The sequence below is a fragment of the Nansenia antarctica genome, assembly GCF_963989245.1.
Source record: "Nansenia antarctica genome assembly, chromosome: 10".
NCBI classification, from domain to species: domain Eukaryota; kingdom Metazoa; phylum Chordata; class Actinopteri; order Argentiniformes; family Microstomatidae; genus Nansenia; species Nansenia antarctica.
In genome coordinates, this window is record NC_137680.1 from 28005538 (window position 1) to 28024245 (window position 18708).

The window sequence follows — 18708 nt, forward strand, 5'->3', positions numbered from 1 at the left end:
GTGCCATTTGGACTTCATAACTTGTGAAAAATAAATTGTTTGATTTATCTATATTTTAATGTTCTATTATATAAAGGACATATCTAGCTTGCTGAAAAACATAGTGGTCGAGCTCAGGCACCTACATTTTATTTTATTTAGAATACCCTCTGTAGTTGAATAGGGCGAGTGTCTCCAGAATAGAGTGGACACATAACAGGGTGGACACTAACAGGGTGGACATTTTGAGTTAAAGTTAGCCTTTAGCCTGCCTGTGTTAGCATAATGCCTAGAATGACCATGAATACTTGATGAGGAATCTAATTTGCACTAAATACTTTTTTTTTGAAATTATTCAATTTGATTGATCTCCTCAATATTTAGGCATAACAGGGTGGACACGTTATGGTCAACCACATTAAACTCACTGGATAAAAACATAAAAATCTGATGGTAAAAGAGGTAGAAAATCACACAGCTTACCACATTTGAAATCCCCTCCACTGATGTGATGTCACCTCATGAGAGTGATGTGATTGAGAAATATGTTTTTCTTTTAAAAGGGACATTAACACAGCATAACAGGGTGGACAGTGATCGCAGGGACAAGCAATATTGTAAGCGAAACCTTAATTTTTTGTACAAATTTTTTTTGTTGTTGATAAAAACAATATTTGATTTCAATAGATATTGATCAGGAAAATGAAATAATAATAAAATATTTGGAAATGTATATGTTTTTAATAGTTATTTTGGGGATTTAAGTTGAATGAACAACACTGGGGACATCCCAAATCCCATGCAAAATCCAATTTACATCTTTAACCAAAGCTTTTAAAATGTAGAAAACAACAACTTAGAAGCCCATATAATTGTATTCATAATAAATAACAATTGACTATACATGAAAAACCTAATGGAATTAGTATTTGTCCAAATTTAGACAAAATACAACATGATTTAGTACTGGGGACGGAAAAGGCACCGTATTAAAAAAATGACCCAATTCCTCTTTCTTGGGGGGGGGCGGCAATGGTAGGGGAAACACTGGACTTACAATGAGCCCGTCCTTCGATTCCTACCTCCACCAGCCTCCCCCGGAAAGCCGTATCCATACCCTGAAATCAGCAGGTCGACATCACCCAAGCAAGGTAATAAGCAGAAGTGGGAGGTTTGGAGTCAGAGTGTGTCAGTGCCTGTGGACAGCCATTTAACAATGAGGCTGATTATTGCGCAAAAAAATACTATAGTGAAGCATTTCCTCTTGACTATGCCAAGGTATGATGATCCCTGAAGGTTATGTTGCTCTCAGGATAGCTCAATTGCAACACCTCTCGCCAGAGAGGGGGGCGATGCTTATCAATGGATACTCCTCCCCTAGAAAAAGGTGTTGTTGTGGAGATAATGTTTCAGTGCGTCAACACGTGTGGCTTTATGCGGTGATCAGAGGACAAGCTTGAAGGATTCGTTTGTTTAAAAAGTGAACCGGTGAGTCATGCTCATGATCATTTTTTAGCCATCGTATTTCCTCCTCACATGTTGTTGAACTTTCCCTGTTATCTCCATAGATCTATCTCCAATATAATACTAATTGGTGTTGAATATACTGTATTGTGATTTTGTGAGGCGTAGATTATGTGTGGGTGTCTTGGAAGACGGAAGATGAATATATAAAACACGCAGGTAAATTGTTTTAACAAGATGTATTATACTTAAGATTATACATAAGATGTATGTATTGTTGATTGTTAGACTAAACTAAGGCCAGGGGCCCATTCCACTAAGGTGGATTATCTTCTAAGCCTCGATAAAGTTCTAAGCCTCGATAATGTTAGCTTGCGTTCGGTTCCATCAATGTGGCTCAAATAATTCGCTGCTTGGTTGAGCTCCTTCTGAGTCAGATATAATTAGCCTGGTCGCGAGCAGGCTAAAACACTGGCTAAAGTAATATGTGTGTCAAAAAAGGCTCACAGGCGGAAACTACATCCCGAACGACAGTTCCATCAAGTGTCTTTTAGGAAATATTAATTCCCACTTCACACGAGATAGATAGATTAGATAGTTTGACTGTGTGATAGTTTGATATTGTAGTGCCGGAGGAAAAAGGAAAGACGTAGGCAACGTAATGATAACTGTTTAATCAAAACAACAACTTGTACTCTCAGTACAGGACCAGAAAATGGTTACCAAAACTCGTGTATCTAAACAGGAAGGTGCAACGTTAATAATCCTCCCCTCTGCCCCTAGTGCCAGAACTGGTTCCCTCCCACTACACAACCAACAGTAAGAGGAGAACATGAACCCATAATGTAGTCACTACACCAGCCCCCCCAGTGTTCACCTCAATATTGGAAATCCTCACGGCGAGGAGGGCGTATGGCCCGGCCCCTACGATCGTAGGTAAAGTCAGGAGGTGCGGGAGGAGGTGTGACATCGCCCATCACGTCCTCCTGCAGGGAAGGACGGGGGGCAGCGACGACCGGGGGCTCGCGAGCTGCGGGGGGTTGTCGGGGTCGGAGGGGGGAATGGCCAGGGCGCGGCAGGGGAGGTAGGACTGGAGGCCGGCCTCTGCGCGGTGGCAGGGCCAAGTCCAGGGGCAGTTCAAGGTCCAAGTGGGCCGGTTTGAGGCGATCAACGGACACACACTCAGGCCTACCCCCCATGTCAACCATGAAGTTCTTGGCTCCGGCCTCGATGACACGGAAAGGCCCGTCATAAGGAGGACGTAGTGGAGTCCTGTGGCCATCATGACGAATGAAAACGAACCTCGCTGAGTGCAGCTCCGGGGGCACCCTCGAAGTAGGGACACCATGCTGCGTAGTCGGGACCGGGACGAAGGTCCTGGCGCTGTCCAGCAGGGAGGCGCGCTGAGCGGCGGCGGACCAGGGCTCCGTTGACTTGGGAATGAAGTCACCGGGGACCCGCAGCGGCTGTCCAAACACCAGCTCAGCGGACGACGACTGGAGGTCCTCCTTAGGCGCTGTCCTGAGCCCCAGCATGACCCACGGCAGCTTGTCAAGCCAGTCGCTGTCCGTGAGGCTGGCTCGAAGGGCGGCCTTCATGGATCGATGGAAACGCTCACAGAGCCCGTTCGCCTGCGGGTGATAGGCGGTTGTGCGGTGGAGCTTGACCCCCAGATTCTCCGCCACCGCTGCCCACAGCTCTGAAGTAAACTGTGAGCCACGGTCAGAGGAGAGATCAGCAGGGGTGCCGTAGCGGGAGACCCACACCGCGATGAACGCCCGGGCCAGGTCGGGGGCTGTCGTTGAGGAGAGCGGAACTGCCTCCGGCCAGCGAGTCGTCCTGTCCACCATGGTAAAGAGATAGGTGTATCCGTGCGAGGGGGGCAGCGGCCCTACCAGGTCCACGTTTACATGATCGAACCTCCGCTCAGGCACAGAGAACTGCTCCAGGGGGGCCTTGACGTGTCGATGCACCTTGGCGCGCTGGCAGGCGATGCACGTGTCAACCCAGGCCCTCACATCCCTCTTGAGCCCATGCCAGACGAATTTCTCTGACACCAGCCGTGAGGACGGTTTCCTACCAGGGTGAGACAAGCCGTGTATCGCCTCGAAGGCGGGGCGCCTCCAGTTGGCGGGGACCACCGGTCGTGGCTGACCCATGGAGACGTCGCACAGGAGCGTGGCCCCTGCGTCACCGAAAACCACCTCTTCTAGGCGCAGTCCTGTGTCCGACAACTTGAGAGCCTGGACGGCGGGGTCGGCGGCCTGGTCTGCAGCCATGCGCGCGTAGTCCAAACCCAGTTGGACCGCACCAACCACCGCCCTGGAGAGACAATCCGCGACCTGGTTGGACTTCCCAGCAACGTGCTGGATGTCTGTGGTGAACTCGGATATGTAGGCGAGCTGGCGCTGTTGGCGGTCGGACCACGGCTCCGCCACCTTGGACATGGCGTGCGTGAGTGGCTTGTGGTCCACGTAGGCCGTAAACTCGCGGCCCTCCAGTAAAAAACGGAAGTGTCTGACAGCAAGCCACAGCCCGAGGAGCTCCCTGTCGAATGTGCTGTACCTTTGCTCTCTGGGAGACAGCTGGCGGCTGAAGAATGCAAGAGGCTGCCAGGCGTCCCCAACCCACTGTTCGTACACCGCTCCCACAGCAAAGTCAGAGGCGTCCGTGGTGAGAGCAGTGGGTGCCGAGGGCGAGGGGTGGGCCAACATGGCAGCGCGGGCCAGGGCCGCCTTGGTGTCCTGAAAGGCTTTGACACGCTCCGCCGTCCAGTCCACCGGCTGCTTCAGAGTCTTGCCCTTCTGGGCATCGTACAGAGGCCGCAGGATGTGAGCGATGTGGTGGAGGAAGCGATAGTAGAAGGTTACCATCCCGATGAACCCCTTGAGCTCGCTGATTGTGCTGGGGCGCGGGAAAGCAGCGACAGCTTCTACCTTCGAGGGGAGGGGGGTCACCCCCTCTGCGGAGACCCGGTGCCCGAGAAAGTCGATGGCGTTCCGTCCGAACTCACACTTCGCCGGATTGACAATCAGCCCATGTTGGCTGAGCCGTGTGAAAAGGGCCCGGAGGTGGGACAGGTGCTCCTCCTCCGTGGTGCTTGCGACGAGGATGTCATCCAAGTAGACGAAGAGGAATGGTAGGTCCCGGAGCACCGAGTGCATGAGGCGTTGGAAGGTCTGCGCCGCGTTCTTCAGGCCGAACGGCATCCGCAGAAACTCGAAGAGCCCAAATGGCGTGATTACGGCCGTCTTAGGGACGTCCTCGGGGTGCACCGGCACCTGATGGTACCCCCGTACCAGGTCCACTTTGGAGAAGAAGCGTTTGCCTGCCAGGTTCGCTGAAAAGTCCTGGACATGTGGGACCGGGTAGCGGTCAGGCTTGGACGCGTCGTTGAGGCGGCGGTAGTCCCCACATGGGCGCCACCCGCCGTCTGACTTAGGGACGATGTGCAGGGGAGACGCCCAGGGGCTGCTCGAGCGCCGAACGATGCCCACCTGCTCCATATGCGCAAACTCCGCCCTGGCGATGGCCAGCTTCTCCGGGTTGAGGCGCCTGGCCCTGGCGTGGAGGGGAGGCCCCTCGGTCTCGATGTGGTGCTCCACTCCGTGTTTCACCGTGGGCGCGGAGAAGGTGGGCTTGGTAAGGTCGGGGAATTCGGCGAGCAGCCGAAGGTACTGGTCACTTTCGGCGAGCGTATTGGACCACCCGCTGTAGACCGCCTCCCCCTGCGTACAGGCGAATGAAGCGAAAGTCTGTGAGTTGACCAGGCGCCTGTTCCCCACGTCCACCAACAGGTTGTGGGCGCACAGAAAATCCGCACCAAGGAGGGGAAATGTGACAGCCGCTATGACAAAATCCCACGAAAAACATTGCCCTCCGAAGCACACGTCCACCGCCCTAGTGCCGTAAGAGCAGATAGGTGTGCCGTCCGCGCCTGCCAACTGCGGACCACGCTCCTCCTTCGCCATATCCGATCTCTCTGCCGGAATGATGCTCCACTGGGCACCTGTGTCACAAAGGAAACTGCGACCAGAGGCGGTGTCTTGTATGAAGAGCAGCCTGTTGGTGACGCCAGCGCTCAGGGCCACTACTGAGCGCCGGCCCCGCCGTTTCCCGTCGGTCCGAAGGTGCAGGGTGAGCGGCACCGTTTGGCCTTGGCGCCAAAAGTGGCGTGGTAGAAACAATGGCCCGCAGCGTTACCCTGCTGGCCAGAAGGTCTGGCGTCATCCTTCGCTCTCCTGCGACGGTCGGGTGGCGGGGCGGCCGCGGGAGCGAGCAGGTCGGGGGACCGTTGAGGCATGGCCAAGACGAACCGGTCCGCCTCCCTGGCCAGGGCGCGGGGCTCCATGATGGCGGTGTTGGCCAGCGCCATCCTAACTTGAGCTGGCAATGTGCGCATGAACAGCTCTGTGAAGAGGATCATGGGGTCTTCTGTACCGAGCAGGTTTAGCATCCTCTCCATGCTCGCAGAAGGCCTCTCGTCACCCAAGTCCGACATGGCAAATAGGCGACGCACCCTCTCCGCAGTGGACAGTTCAAATGTCTCTAGAAGCAGGGCCTTGAGGCGCTCATATTTGTTCGTCGTCGGGGGAGCAGACAAAAAACCTACCACTCGAGCCGCGGTGGAGCTGCCCAACATTGCCACAGCATGGTTGTACCGGTCGTCGTCGTCATCGATGTCACTTTTATTGAAATGTGCCTCTACAATAGCAAACCATGCAGCAGGCGTTGAGTCCCAGAATTCTGGTAGCTTGAGAGTGGGAGTGTGCGCACCACGCGTTACCCTGACAGGGGATGGTGATGGCTGCCGCTGGTTTGAACGTCTTCCTCGCCCGGACATTTTGCAGGATTGTAATGTTCGTCGCTGGTTTTCGTACACAATTACGTTAACAAAAATCCACGTCGGGTCACCAGTGTAGTGCCGGAGGAAAAAGGAAAGACGTAGGCAACGTAATGATAACTGTTTAATCAAAACAACAACTTGTACTCTCAGTACAGGACCAGAAAATGGTTACCAAAACTCGTGTATCTAAACAGGAAGGTGCAACGTTAATAATCCTCCCCTCTGCCCCTAGTGCCAGAACTGGTTCCCTCCCACTACACAACCAACAGTAAGAGGAGAACATGAACCCATAATGTAGTCACTACAATATACTAATTTGATATTTTGAAAGTGTGATCGATCGATAGATAGTTTGATTGTGTGATAGATAACTTGATATTTTTAAAGTGTGATAGATAGATCGATAGATCAATAAATAAAAGAGTGTAAAAAAAAAAGGGAAATTGTTTCAACTTGCATTGCTGTCATCACAGTGGTCTGGCTGGCGCAGTGGTTAAGGCAGACAGCTAGAGTTCCAAAGGTTGCGTGTTCGAGACTTGATTTAAGTGATTTTTTTTTTTTTTTTTTTACATTTAACCGAAGCCTTCATGCAAATCGATTTACAACATATATATATATGTCTAAGTGAATCATCTATCCATCAGTAATCGTAAGAAAAAATTATCTATGCCAAATCCAGGGTCTAGTTTAAGAACATAATTTACTCAGAAAGGCTTCAAACACCATTGTAATCGTGTCAGTTCTTGTAAATTAGCCTGCACCATCATTTTATAGCCTATATACTTACTATTACTATATTTTAGATGAGATTTTAGATTAGATTCAGACAACGAAATGCAATAAAAAAGTGTGTCCGAAGAGGGATTCGAACCACCGTCTTAAAAAGACGAATAAATACCACGGCAGCAGTCGATACCACTAGGCCATCGTGACGATAAGACAATTTAAGCCTGCTGCTGATATCACCACAGTAGTAAATATTCATTTATTAAAATATGAACATATAACAATAACTAGGGCTAGTATGACCTACGCATTTAATCGGTCAGCAATTTCTTGCCAAACCATTTCCCTCACCTTGTTAATTGCGGCAGTATTGCACTATTTTACATCTTATTTTTCCGTCTTCATAAAGATCAATAATTCGGAATGCTGCGCAAATGTAGGACCCCTGCAGAGTGGAGTATCTTCATTTCGACAGATCGACTCTTCGGGGCTCTTTATGTCGGCGTGCACGCGCCCATATCGAAGATTTGTAAGCCTGTCTTCTGTGAACACTCATAACACAAGCCTGATCCTCGTTTGAGGAATCACCTGAGGCTTGAATTCCAATCCCGAGTTGCCTGATCGCCTGATTTATTTCAATCGCCGATATACTGATCCACCTTTAGTGGAACGGCCCCCAGGAGTCAATCAATTGCATATTGCAGATATAAACACTTGTGTACTTATACACACAGGTGTATTTGATTTGCACAGCATTTGCTCCTGGAAGGACTGAGTCAACAGACAGAGTTTATTTTTGCTTTTGTAAACAAACTACGTAGGAGGGCTATCAGGTTGTTATCTGAAACTCTATCTACTGCAAGAAGACTGTTTTGACCGTGGTGGTGCACTGCCATTGTTTTCAAACACTGAAATAATAATTAATTCTATCCAAACTAATAACAGCCAATATTGAATAACTAAATAGCAGCAAGTAGTATAATTATGCTTAACTATATATGCTTAACTTAGGCTCTATAGGTGTCCTGAATTACTGTATATACTATTATACTGTATTATTATTATTACTATTATTATTATTACGTCTGATTGGACTCTTCAGCTTAATGTGTTCATATTCATGGTGTCTGTATTTTATATCATTGTATTAAAACATAAAATGGGAAATGCGTGTCAACTGTGATATAGAAATCAAGTCAGGATATGTATCTATTCCCTGAAGCATGGCTCACAAGACTGCCCAGAAACTCCCTCATGTAATAGTAATGTCTCAAGACCTGATACAGCATGCATACAACATTCCTCACATCGTTTTTTACACATAATGACTGATTTATTGTTTATTGTTTAATCCGGTCGGACACAGTGCAGTTGCCATGCCGCACTGTGATGCAGTCGGTTAGGATGCTCTCAATGGTGAAGCGGTAGAAGTTGGCCAGAATCCTGGGAGAGAGCTGAGCTTCCTTCGATCTCCTCAGGAAGTATAGGTGCTGCTGCGCCTTTTTGACCAGGGAAGAGGAGTTGAGGGTCCAAGAGAGGTCTTTCCCCCATACTAAATTCCAAAACAAGCCCACATAGTATGTATGCAAGGCAATATTTACGAGAAAAAGGAAGACATTGACTAACTGACAGGAATTAACCTGGAGTCAACTACAGCTGCTCATACTGTAGATTGTGATAAAAACACTTGAGATCTGAAGAAAACAAAGATGGCAGTTCCCATAAATATTTATGCTCATCTCCTTGGTAATAGAACTTGACATAGTGCCCACATGAAATAGTATAACAACTCACAGCTTATAAAAAGGTTGGATAATGACTACTTTGAAGACTCCACCTAACAGCCTTCAACATAATATGGTGTCTCTGAGACAGTTTGGATGGTAAGTAGAGTAAATAGCATATAGAGATATAACTGACAAAAAGGTGTTAGAGATTTGAAGAAAAAAAAACATTAAAAAAGAAAAAAGAATTCAAGTTCTTCTCTGTTTTGGTGCCCCAGTGGTGGAATGAGCTTCCTGCCACTTTCAGGGTGGCAGAGTCGCTACCTATCTTCCTCTGTAGACCAAAGACCTCTCTCTTTAGGTTACACCTGGGCTCCCAGGATTCTCCACCCGCAAACACCCTATTGCACATTACCTGAAAAACACCTAACTACTCATTTTCTTCCTTTCTCTAGCACTGTGAATGCCAATGGCACTTGTTCTCATCAAAGGTTTTACTTACACATCTATTAAATTACTAACATGTAAAAATGTAAATGTTTAAAGATGTTAATGACTGGCTTTTTCTCCCCTAACCCCCTGTGCCAAATGCCCTGTACAATTAATCTGATTAAAACCAATATCTTTGTCTTTGCATTAGTTGATTAATCTAATATACTTTACAGCCCTAATTGCCATTTGTTACATTTGACTAATTCTATACTTTTACATACCTTTACAGATCAAAAACAATGATGCAGGGTTTTCTGTGGTTTAGTCCCCTACTTCTTGGAGTCCTCACCTCACCACTGTTGCCATCTCCTACGACAAACGGTGAGAGAGGCCCCTGTCGCATCTACAACTCTGGCCTCTCTGCAGACTGCCTTGGCCAGCGACTGGATCGTGTTCCATGGATGCACCTCCCTTCTTCACTTGAGGATGTGGATCTCTCGTATAACGAACTTCAGGCTGTCCGCGTCGGCGACTTTTCACGCCTCCCTCGTCTTCGTGTCCTTAACTTACGGTTCAACAACATCTCCTTCATTGAGAACGATACCTTTCAGTACAACCCCCTCCTGGAGCACCTTGACATCTTTAACAACTCCCTTCAGGCAATCCCTGCCAGAGCCTTGCAGCCCCTCTCTAATCTAAGGCGTCTCTCGATGTCGAATAACCTTTATAAACAGGCAACCTTGGCTGACGTCTTCTCCAAATTCATCCACCTCCAGACTCTATCTATGGGAGGTTCCCTCCTCCAGGGTCTAAGAAAAGGGGACTTCCAGGCCTTGAAGAACATCCAATTACAGGGTTTTGCAATTAAAACTGCATCTGATCTCAGTTACTATGAACCTGGTAGTTTGGAGGCCGTCCAGACAAGGAGAATTGGGTTTGACATGGCTCTAGATCAGATGCCAAATGCCCTGCCTTTGATGCTGCGAGACTTGGCCAACAAGACCTTCAGTGTCATCCGATTCCGGAACGTCTTTGAGTTCACGTATTACATGGGAGATGAGGACATTTTCAGAGGCTTGAGAGACATTACAGTGGATCAGCTCATCTTTTACCGAGGAAAATTCAATGAAAACCTTCTAAGGATGGCTCTGGTTAATCTACAAGTCGCCCCCATTAAAAGGCTACGACTTCAACTCATTGACTTTGCTCGATCGCCCACGTTCGTGGATAGTGGCCTGAATTCCAGCGTGACAGAGCTTTCCTTGGATAGACTGGATCTTAGGTAAGCCTAAATGAATCCTAGGAAATGTGTGTGATCATATAATTGCATCTTTTTGATCTGTAGGTAATCAAATGCATGTACCGTGAAGCTGTTTATAATTTGTATAATTTATTTCCATTTACTCTTCAGTGATATCAGTAATCCAGACGTCTTGCGTTTCGACTGGCGCTTCACCTGGTTAAACAAAATCAAACTGGTGTCCATCCAGAACGTCAACTTCAACAGTGTGCCTTGCGATGCCTGGTATAACATGGAGAGCATAGAGCGTTTGGATGTCACAAACAACCGCCTGCTGGACAAATTCCTCTTCAACCAACAGTGCAACTATAAGGGCACTGTGCCACATCTGCGTACCTTTAATGTCAGCCGCAACTCTCTGGCCAGCCTGAAAGACTTCGCTTCCCTCACAAAGGAGTTCCAGCAGCTGCAGGTAATCGATCTCAGCTACAACCGGCTGGGGTCTGCTGCGGAGAGTCGTGACTGTATCTGGACGCAGAACATCACTCAAGTGATTGCTCACCACAACCGATTCGTGAGTGGTGCCCTACAGTGTCTTCCCACCACGGTGCATTTCCTGGACCTCTCATACTGTGACCTAGACCAGCTGAACATAGACTACTTTGAGAAAACCACCAGCCTTAAAGAGCTTCTGCTTAGTGGGAACAAGATCAAGTTCATCCCCTCTGGGTGGAAAAGTTCCTCATTGCAGTCGTTGTCTCTGGATGGGAATTCCTTTGGGATCATCAACGTAGGCTCCTTCCAGGACATGCCCCAGCTGTCTCGACTGACTTCAGGGAACAATCCTTACCACTGTACGTGCGACCTCCACACCTTCATCCAGGACACCATGTCCAAGGGGAAGGTCAACATAACTGACTGGCCCGAGAACTACAAGTGTTACTACCCAGAGAACCTGCTTAATACAGTCGTGGCGAATTACTTACCAGGTCGTGTGGCCTGCGATGTCAGACTGGTCATCGTCATCTGTGTGGCCACTACTGCCACTGTGGTTCTAGTTTTTATGCTAATCTGCTACATTTTTGACGTTCCCTGGTACACCAAAGCCACATACCAGATCATTAGAGCCAAATACAGAACCCATAAAGAAGGGACAGGGGAGTCACAGATCTATTCCTTCCATGCTTTCATTTCCTACAGCCATTCTGATGCCGACTGGGTGAGGGACCAGTTGTTGCCTTGCCTGGAGAACAGCAAGCCTCCCTACCGCCTGTGTATCCATGAGAGAGACTTCATGCCAGGAAAGTGGATCATAGACAACATCATTGATAACATCGAGTGTAGTCACAAGGTAAGGGCCCACATGACCAAGTTAAATATTTCACAAGTGTTAACAGCTGGTGTGAGACTCATTTAATGGCACAACGACATAACAAGGGTGTGGCCAATCTTTAGTTGAGTGTATAAAGCCCTTATAATTAGTTTCAAGACAGTTAAATTAATGACACATGAAATATGGCTCACCTGTGGCCATGAGTCGAAATTGCAATAACAATTCCTGTTCACACAAGCCGCTGGTACTAGCTTCCTTCATAAAATCAGCTATCCAACATTGAGATAAGATCCTGACTTGTCAAGTGTATTCCCGACATGTCAAGTATATTATAAAATAATAAATATTTGCTTTGAGATAAAGATGACTGTATATTTACCCCCCAAAATTAAAAATCCTCCTCTAAATTTTGTTTCCATTCCAAGGTGATCTTTGTGCTTTCCCGCCACTTTGTGAATAGTGAATGGTGCAACTACGAGCTCTACTTTGCTCAGCAGAGAGCCATCGGCAAGACCTTCAGTGACGTAATTCTGGTAGTTAAAGAACCCATCGATCCTGAATCCCTTCCTAGCAAATACTGTAAGCTCAAGAAGATGCTGAGCACCAAGACATACCTGGAGTGGCCCCAGCAAGCAAACCAGCAGACCTTCTTCTGGGCACAGCTTAGGAGCGTTCTGGGCAAACCCATCCTGACTAGAGAGCGGACTCTCAGTGCCAGGAGCAACAGGCTCCCCTCAGTAAATTCTGAGTCTGTAAGAGAGCTCCCCCTGGGGGTTGGCAAGCCTGAACAAGATGTGTCCAGGTTAGATGAAGAAGCGGACCTCGCCAAAGAAGTTCCACCGGAGGCAGACAGTCTATCGGTGAGGAGTGCATGTGAGTTTTATGGTCAGATATCAGTTCCTGTGGCTGTGGCATGATCCTCTGTCATGTAAGTCTCACCATCCAAGCCTCTGGCCTGGCCTCTGCTCCACAATCTCCCTAAGGGGGCCCAGGCCAAGGTCCCCGCTGACAGATGCTGAAAGGCAACACAAAAAAACAAAAACAGCCTAAAAGGGATCTCCTGTGTCACTCCCTCTGGAAAACAAGCCAGGTGCCAGGGAGATATTCTGACAGGTATCGTGCAGTGGAGCCTCTCTGCTGGTTATACTTCCACCTTTTGAAGCTCCAGCCTACTACTATTGCAACACATGCCTATAGAGGATCTCCTCTGCCATGGAAAAGGGCACGCAAGCCAGATCATCTGATATGATGATATAGCCTCAAGGCCAAAGACTCAGAGGCTAACCAACAGCTTCTTCCCCCAGGCGATCAGGATCATGTACAAGCCCACTCTAGACAATTGACTATCCCACTCACAAGCACATCCTATGCATACAGCTTAAACTTAGTCACTTTACTACTGTCACTTTTGTCCTGTACTATTGACACTTTTTATTGAACGTATAATGCCTAGTGCCTTACTGTCTACAAATTGCTAAATACTGCTAATTGTAAATAATGTTATTGTCAGTTATGCCCTGTACTATTGTCACTTTTTAAATAATCTTGTATTATGCCTATTACCTTATCGTCTTGTGCTGCAATGTCAGGAATTGAAGTCTAAGAATTGTACTCTCTTACACTTGTGTAATGTGACATAACAATAAACTTGAAACTTGAGCTATGAAAGGCCTTATATGAAACACTGAGGTTTTACTGTAAGGAGTAGTATTGCTTGTTGCCAAATCAGTGAAGCAGTCACTAAAGATTCCACACCTGTTAGGGGAGTTTTTTTTTTTTTTTTTTTTTAATTAACCACGATTTGTGTAGTCAATATTTCGCAATGTGTATTTATTTACATCTAATAATATCAAGAACCATACTCTATAAAACATATTCTGAACAATGCACAGTAATAAAATGTAATATGTTTTTCTAAACCTACTTAAATCTATCTACTCATTACTTGCTGTCATCATTACAACCAACAAAATCTAAGCAAGAGTTAGTGTGTGTTACATACAATACATAAGTAGCTATTTCAGTGTATGTTATCATTTATTTATCAAGTGTTTTGTGCAAACCCATCACTGGACATTAAAAGTAATCTTGTCATTATTTGTCTACCTTAAATTCATGTGTACCTAAACTGTGAGGATGAGTGAATGCACAATTGTGTTGAAGACTCCACAGGTTGTAAGAGCTTCTCACAGTTGGTTGGTTCTAATGCTTCTCTGCGCAGTAATTAGAGACGGGAGCTTCAGTTTCCCACACAAAAGGGAAAGATGACCGTGCTTTTACTTGGTCACCCAGGTCGACATTGACTAAAATGAGGTCACCCCGGCAACGTGCCCACAGAGCCCGCCTTTGTGGCGTTGAGATAAACTAGATACTTGATGGATGACTTAAACCCAGACGTTTTGTTCTGGACCTGTCTAATCTTGGCTTAGGGAAAGTGAGGAAGCCTACGGCACACAAGAAATAAAACAGTAAATGTAAATATATGAATTGACCAGAGGCCTTTAATCAGACCATCTGAACTACTGTATGTTAGACAGAGGCTACACAGTGACAGTGCAGGTAAGCCCTGATATTTTTGCATTTTGCAAACAGTAAATTAAAAGGAATTTACATTTTATTGCATACCCCAGTATGCTGTTGTCTTCTCTGTTCTTTGCAAGTTTAGGTGTAGTGTCTTTCTCAGTACCTTTGGTCACAATTTACATTACATTTTTGGCATTTAGCAGGCATCTTTATCCAAAGCGACGTACAACAGAATACATGTGTCAGAGTAAGTGAATCATCTATCCATCAGCATAAACCAGGGGTCCCCGTGTGCCCCACAGAAATGTGTTAGCCCATGGAGCTAAAGCCCGGCCATTACTTCAATGCACCTAATGCATTAGGCATTAGCTAACACAAGTCTTCAAGTGCGAAATAAGAGTCCATCATTTGAGTAGTGAATATGTTATTACGTTACTATTTGTGAGGTTGGTGGAAGTATGTATTCAAAACTTATCTAAATCTTGATGTAGCCTTGAAATGGGCATCTTGGGATTCAAACAGCATCAAGCAATCTCTCTGACAGGGCTGGGGGAATGTAAGCACTCTCAAATGCATAGATAAGAGCATTGGATGCAAGGACTAACCATCCATGAGATCAACATGATAGTTGTAACCATGTTTTGAAGCTACAAACGGTGTTTGTTTACAAAAAACACGTCTCTTCTGTTGGGTTCTGATGGGGACGAATGAAGACAGTCGAACTCAGCTAATGAGATATGTACAAGTTATATCCTTCAAGAATCAATGGTGATATATTGAAAAATCGATGTATCAATCCCATTATTGTCCCTTTAAATGTCAAATGACTTCACCGGTGCATCGCAGGTGAAATGCAAGTCGCGCTGGAGGGAGGCGCCTGATTGGGAGTGATTCGCCCAGGTGAGAGAGGGAGGCTGCAGCCTTATAACAGGTGAGATGAGAGTTCAAGCCACTTCAATTTCATCCTGTGTTTGTCATCATCGTTGAGGTGAGTTGTGTACCCTTTTTCCAATTTGGAGTTGCTTACAATTCGTGAGCTTAGAATGATAAGGTTCTATCTCCGTTTAGAATGATAAGGTTCTATCTCCGTTTAGAATGATAAGGTTCTATCTCCGTTTAGGGCAGTTCAGAGATATTGAGCGTCAAAGTTTTGACATTCCATTATGTTTTGTGAGATGGAACCTTTGTATTTTATTAATTACTAACTCAAACATGTCAACATTTTAAAAAATAACACCACACAGGCATTAATAAACACCTAATGGATCAGATTATGTAAAAAAAAAAAAAAATCAATTTTGACAAATTGTCACGAATTGTTATTTGTATCATGTGCGTTAAAGCAGGTAAGCCTACTTACAGACCATCTTTGCTGGTTTGATATTTCTGTCGGGATAGTGGAATGATGAAAGCATTCCAAAGTCTTTTTCGTTTTTGTTGGTGCGATAGATGCAGTTGAAATGGTGTTGCATTTTCGTTCCAATCTCTATTGTATGAAGCCAGTGCATGTCAATAGACCATTAAACGTTTTAATGGCACTATTTGCAATATTTTGTCTATCATACGATACCGGTCATATGCCTAAAGGCCAATGGAATTATATGAATTTGAATAGAAGATATCATTCACTCTTGTACACTCTTTTTTTTTATTCCATCTTAACTTTCTATAGGCTTAAGAATTTTGATCAAGAAACGGCAACATTAATCTAAGACTAAATCATCTTGGATATAATTTCACTGGTTTCTCAGGGGCACTTGATGTGCTGATTGATCATCAAACATGAGTCTAGTTGTACCCTTCCTCCAACTAAGTGTTTTAGCACCTGTGTGTATGTATCATTTGCAATGGCTACCGAAAAAAGGTGACATATATACCCCAATAGATAGGAGTTCATTTCATGCAAATTGCCTTCTACGGTATAATTTGTTCTTTTATACACCATCCTGTATTGATCATTGATCAACCCTTTCAATATGCCTCCCAGGTATTCGTTGGAGCACTTAAAAATGGGTTCCAAACTGGAGACTGCAATGGAGGGCCTTATCCGCGTGTTCCACAACTACTCCTCAAAAGAAGGGGACAAGTACAAGCTGAGCAAACCAGAGCTGAAGAGTCTATTGCAGGGGGAACTCAGCGACTTTCTGGCAGTGAGTCCAATGTCCAGGGATGGGATGGGATATGTGCGGTTTCACTATTAGGAGTATTCAGTTACATGGGAGACCTGATGTAGACATGGAGATGGCACAGTATACATCCTGAACATGATACATTCTAATGATCTGATTAGTAGTAGTAGTAGTAGTAGTAGTAGTAGTAGTAGTAGTAGTAGTGGTAGTGGTAGTGGTAGTGGTAGTGGTAGTGGTAGTGGTAGTGGTAGTGGTAGTGGTAGTGGTAGTGGTAGTGGTGGTAGTAAATGTCAATGCATGACTTTCACTCTCTCTCAGGCCAGTAAGGACCCAATGGTGGTGGAGAAGATCATGACAGACCTGGATGAGAACCAGGATGGTGAAGTGGACTTCCAGGAATTTGTCGTCCTGGTTGCTGCGCTGACCGTGGCCTGTAATGAATTCTTTGTAGAGAGCATGAAGTAACGTGTGTTGAACCCGTCTGTGACTTTCAACTTCTTAATCCTCTTAAGTAAACACAAGCAACTTTTCTATGCATAAATATTTGTAGTTAAAAAATATTTTCTGTCTCTTACCACCATTTTGATACTTCAATCAATACTTAAATCAACTGTTGGATGCAAAGTAGGCTAGAATATTTGTATTTACACTTGACAGTTGTTGTAACTGTCAAAGACAGTTGTAAGACAATAGACTGTATAGAACATGCAACTGCAATGGTTTCTGTATCTCATCACTCATTTCCATAATCAATAAAGGCGTCATGATTGTAATCAGACAGAAATGGCTAAGTCTGTTAGAAATGTTTAAAATCCAGTTTAAATCTGTCCGTCTCCATATTCCACAAGGTAGATGATGAGGTCTAATGTCCTTATCTAAAAATAGGGGTGTGGTAAATAAAAAAAAGTAGATCTTTTAAAGAAGCTTTAGTCACAGAATTCTGAATAAGCATAACATGTTTCCAAAGATATGTAGGCCTATTATATGTAACATAATATATGAGATTGACCTTCAAGAAAAAATTAGAAAACAATTAGCCCTATCCTGTTACGTGAGATCTGAATCTGAGATGCTGTACAAGATTCATCGTTGCTCCCATCTCCTGCACCTCGGCTCCGATCAAGTGTGTGTGTGTGTGTGCCAGCTTCCTCACGTTACACTCCACCAAGAATCATTTAACAGAAACATGTACTGTATTTAAATGAACATCGTCTTTAGTTTCCTTTCATTTGCACTCTGCCAAACTGCACTGCACTCATTTCCAAATTGGAAATGAGTGTGGAAATATAGACTGTCATGCATTGTGAGGGATGATTTCTCACACAGTAAAGTTGATGGCACAATTTCTTAAATGTTTTTATGACCCATATTCTAATTCGAAAAAGTTATTCTAATTTCCGATACACTAAACCCTGCCCTAGTAAGCGCTAGGGAACCTTGTGTGATGGTTTACATTCAAGCAATCAGAGCCAATCACTTTAAAAGCCTATAATTGCTCTATAACCTGCTGCATAATATGAGGGATGAAGAAGTAGTAACAGAATGTCTCCAGAAATATATATATATATATATATATATATAAAAAAACATAATTTCCAAAGTAACTGTTCCCACGCAGCCAACTGCTGAGACTGATTAGAAAGCACCCATCCATCCTAATGAAATGCAATGCTTGACTTTAATCCAGCATACACAGTGCCTTTAATACACGAGCTGAGAGATGCTGCTCTAGATCCTGTGTCTTCATTAACCAAGTGGGTGACGGTGCGTTAAGGGAAAGTAGTATCCCCTAAAAGCCCGACACAATGCAGTCGCACGAAACTCAATACTGAAGTCCATGGCCAGAGTCTGAGGAAAACCTTAATAATGCAACAGTCACTTGTTCTGCAGTCATTTGCATTTAACACCCTATGTAACACAAGATCTCATCATGTGTGATGAGGTCACGATGCCAGGGCTGTAAAATTCAAACCATTGATGAGGTTCAACGGTTTGAGATTCTAGAAGGCTGTTGCAGTCATGGAAACCAAAGCAGGATAGGCACAGCAACTGTTCTGTTAAAATTAAATGTTAAACATGCCCTTGTGTGAAAGCGGTGGCGAGTTGAATAAATCAAACAATAGCGCCATCTTGTGTCATGAAATTGGGCAAACTTGATAAGACTATGATGACATTGCTTGCAGCTTGCTTGCAATATACACTCATTGGACACTTTATTTGGGAACACCTGTACACCTACTCATTCATTCAGATGGTGTATGGAATGTTTTTTTGGCACACTTTAGGCCTGTTAATACCAATCAATCATGGCT

General features: G+C 45.2%; 2 protein-coding genes across 2 annotated transcripts; both read left to right on the top strand.

Annotated features, from left to right (window-relative positions):
- Window positions 1-9470: 9470 nt before the first annotated feature.
- Window positions 9471-12661, top strand: tlr18 (toll-like receptor 18; the record flags this gene model as incomplete). Its single annotated transcript, XM_080541148.1, has 3 exons — window positions 9471-10453; window positions 10583-11762; window positions 12170-12661. 3 exons carry the CDS (start codon window positions 9471-9473, stop codon window positions 12659-12661), a joined length of 2655 nt encoding a protein of 884 aa, XP_080397274.1.
- Window positions 12662-16276: 3615 nt separating this feature from the next.
- Window positions 16277-16861, top strand: s100a1 (S100 calcium binding protein A1; the record flags this gene model as incomplete). The annotated part of the gene is made up of 2 exons (XM_080540424.1): window positions 16277-16417; window positions 16715-16861. The coding sequence occupies 2 exons, from the start codon at window positions 16277-16279 to the stop codon at window positions 16859-16861; spliced, it is 288 nt and encodes a 95-aa protein (XP_080396550.1).
- Between the last annotated feature and the right edge of the window lie 1847 nt (window positions 16862-18708).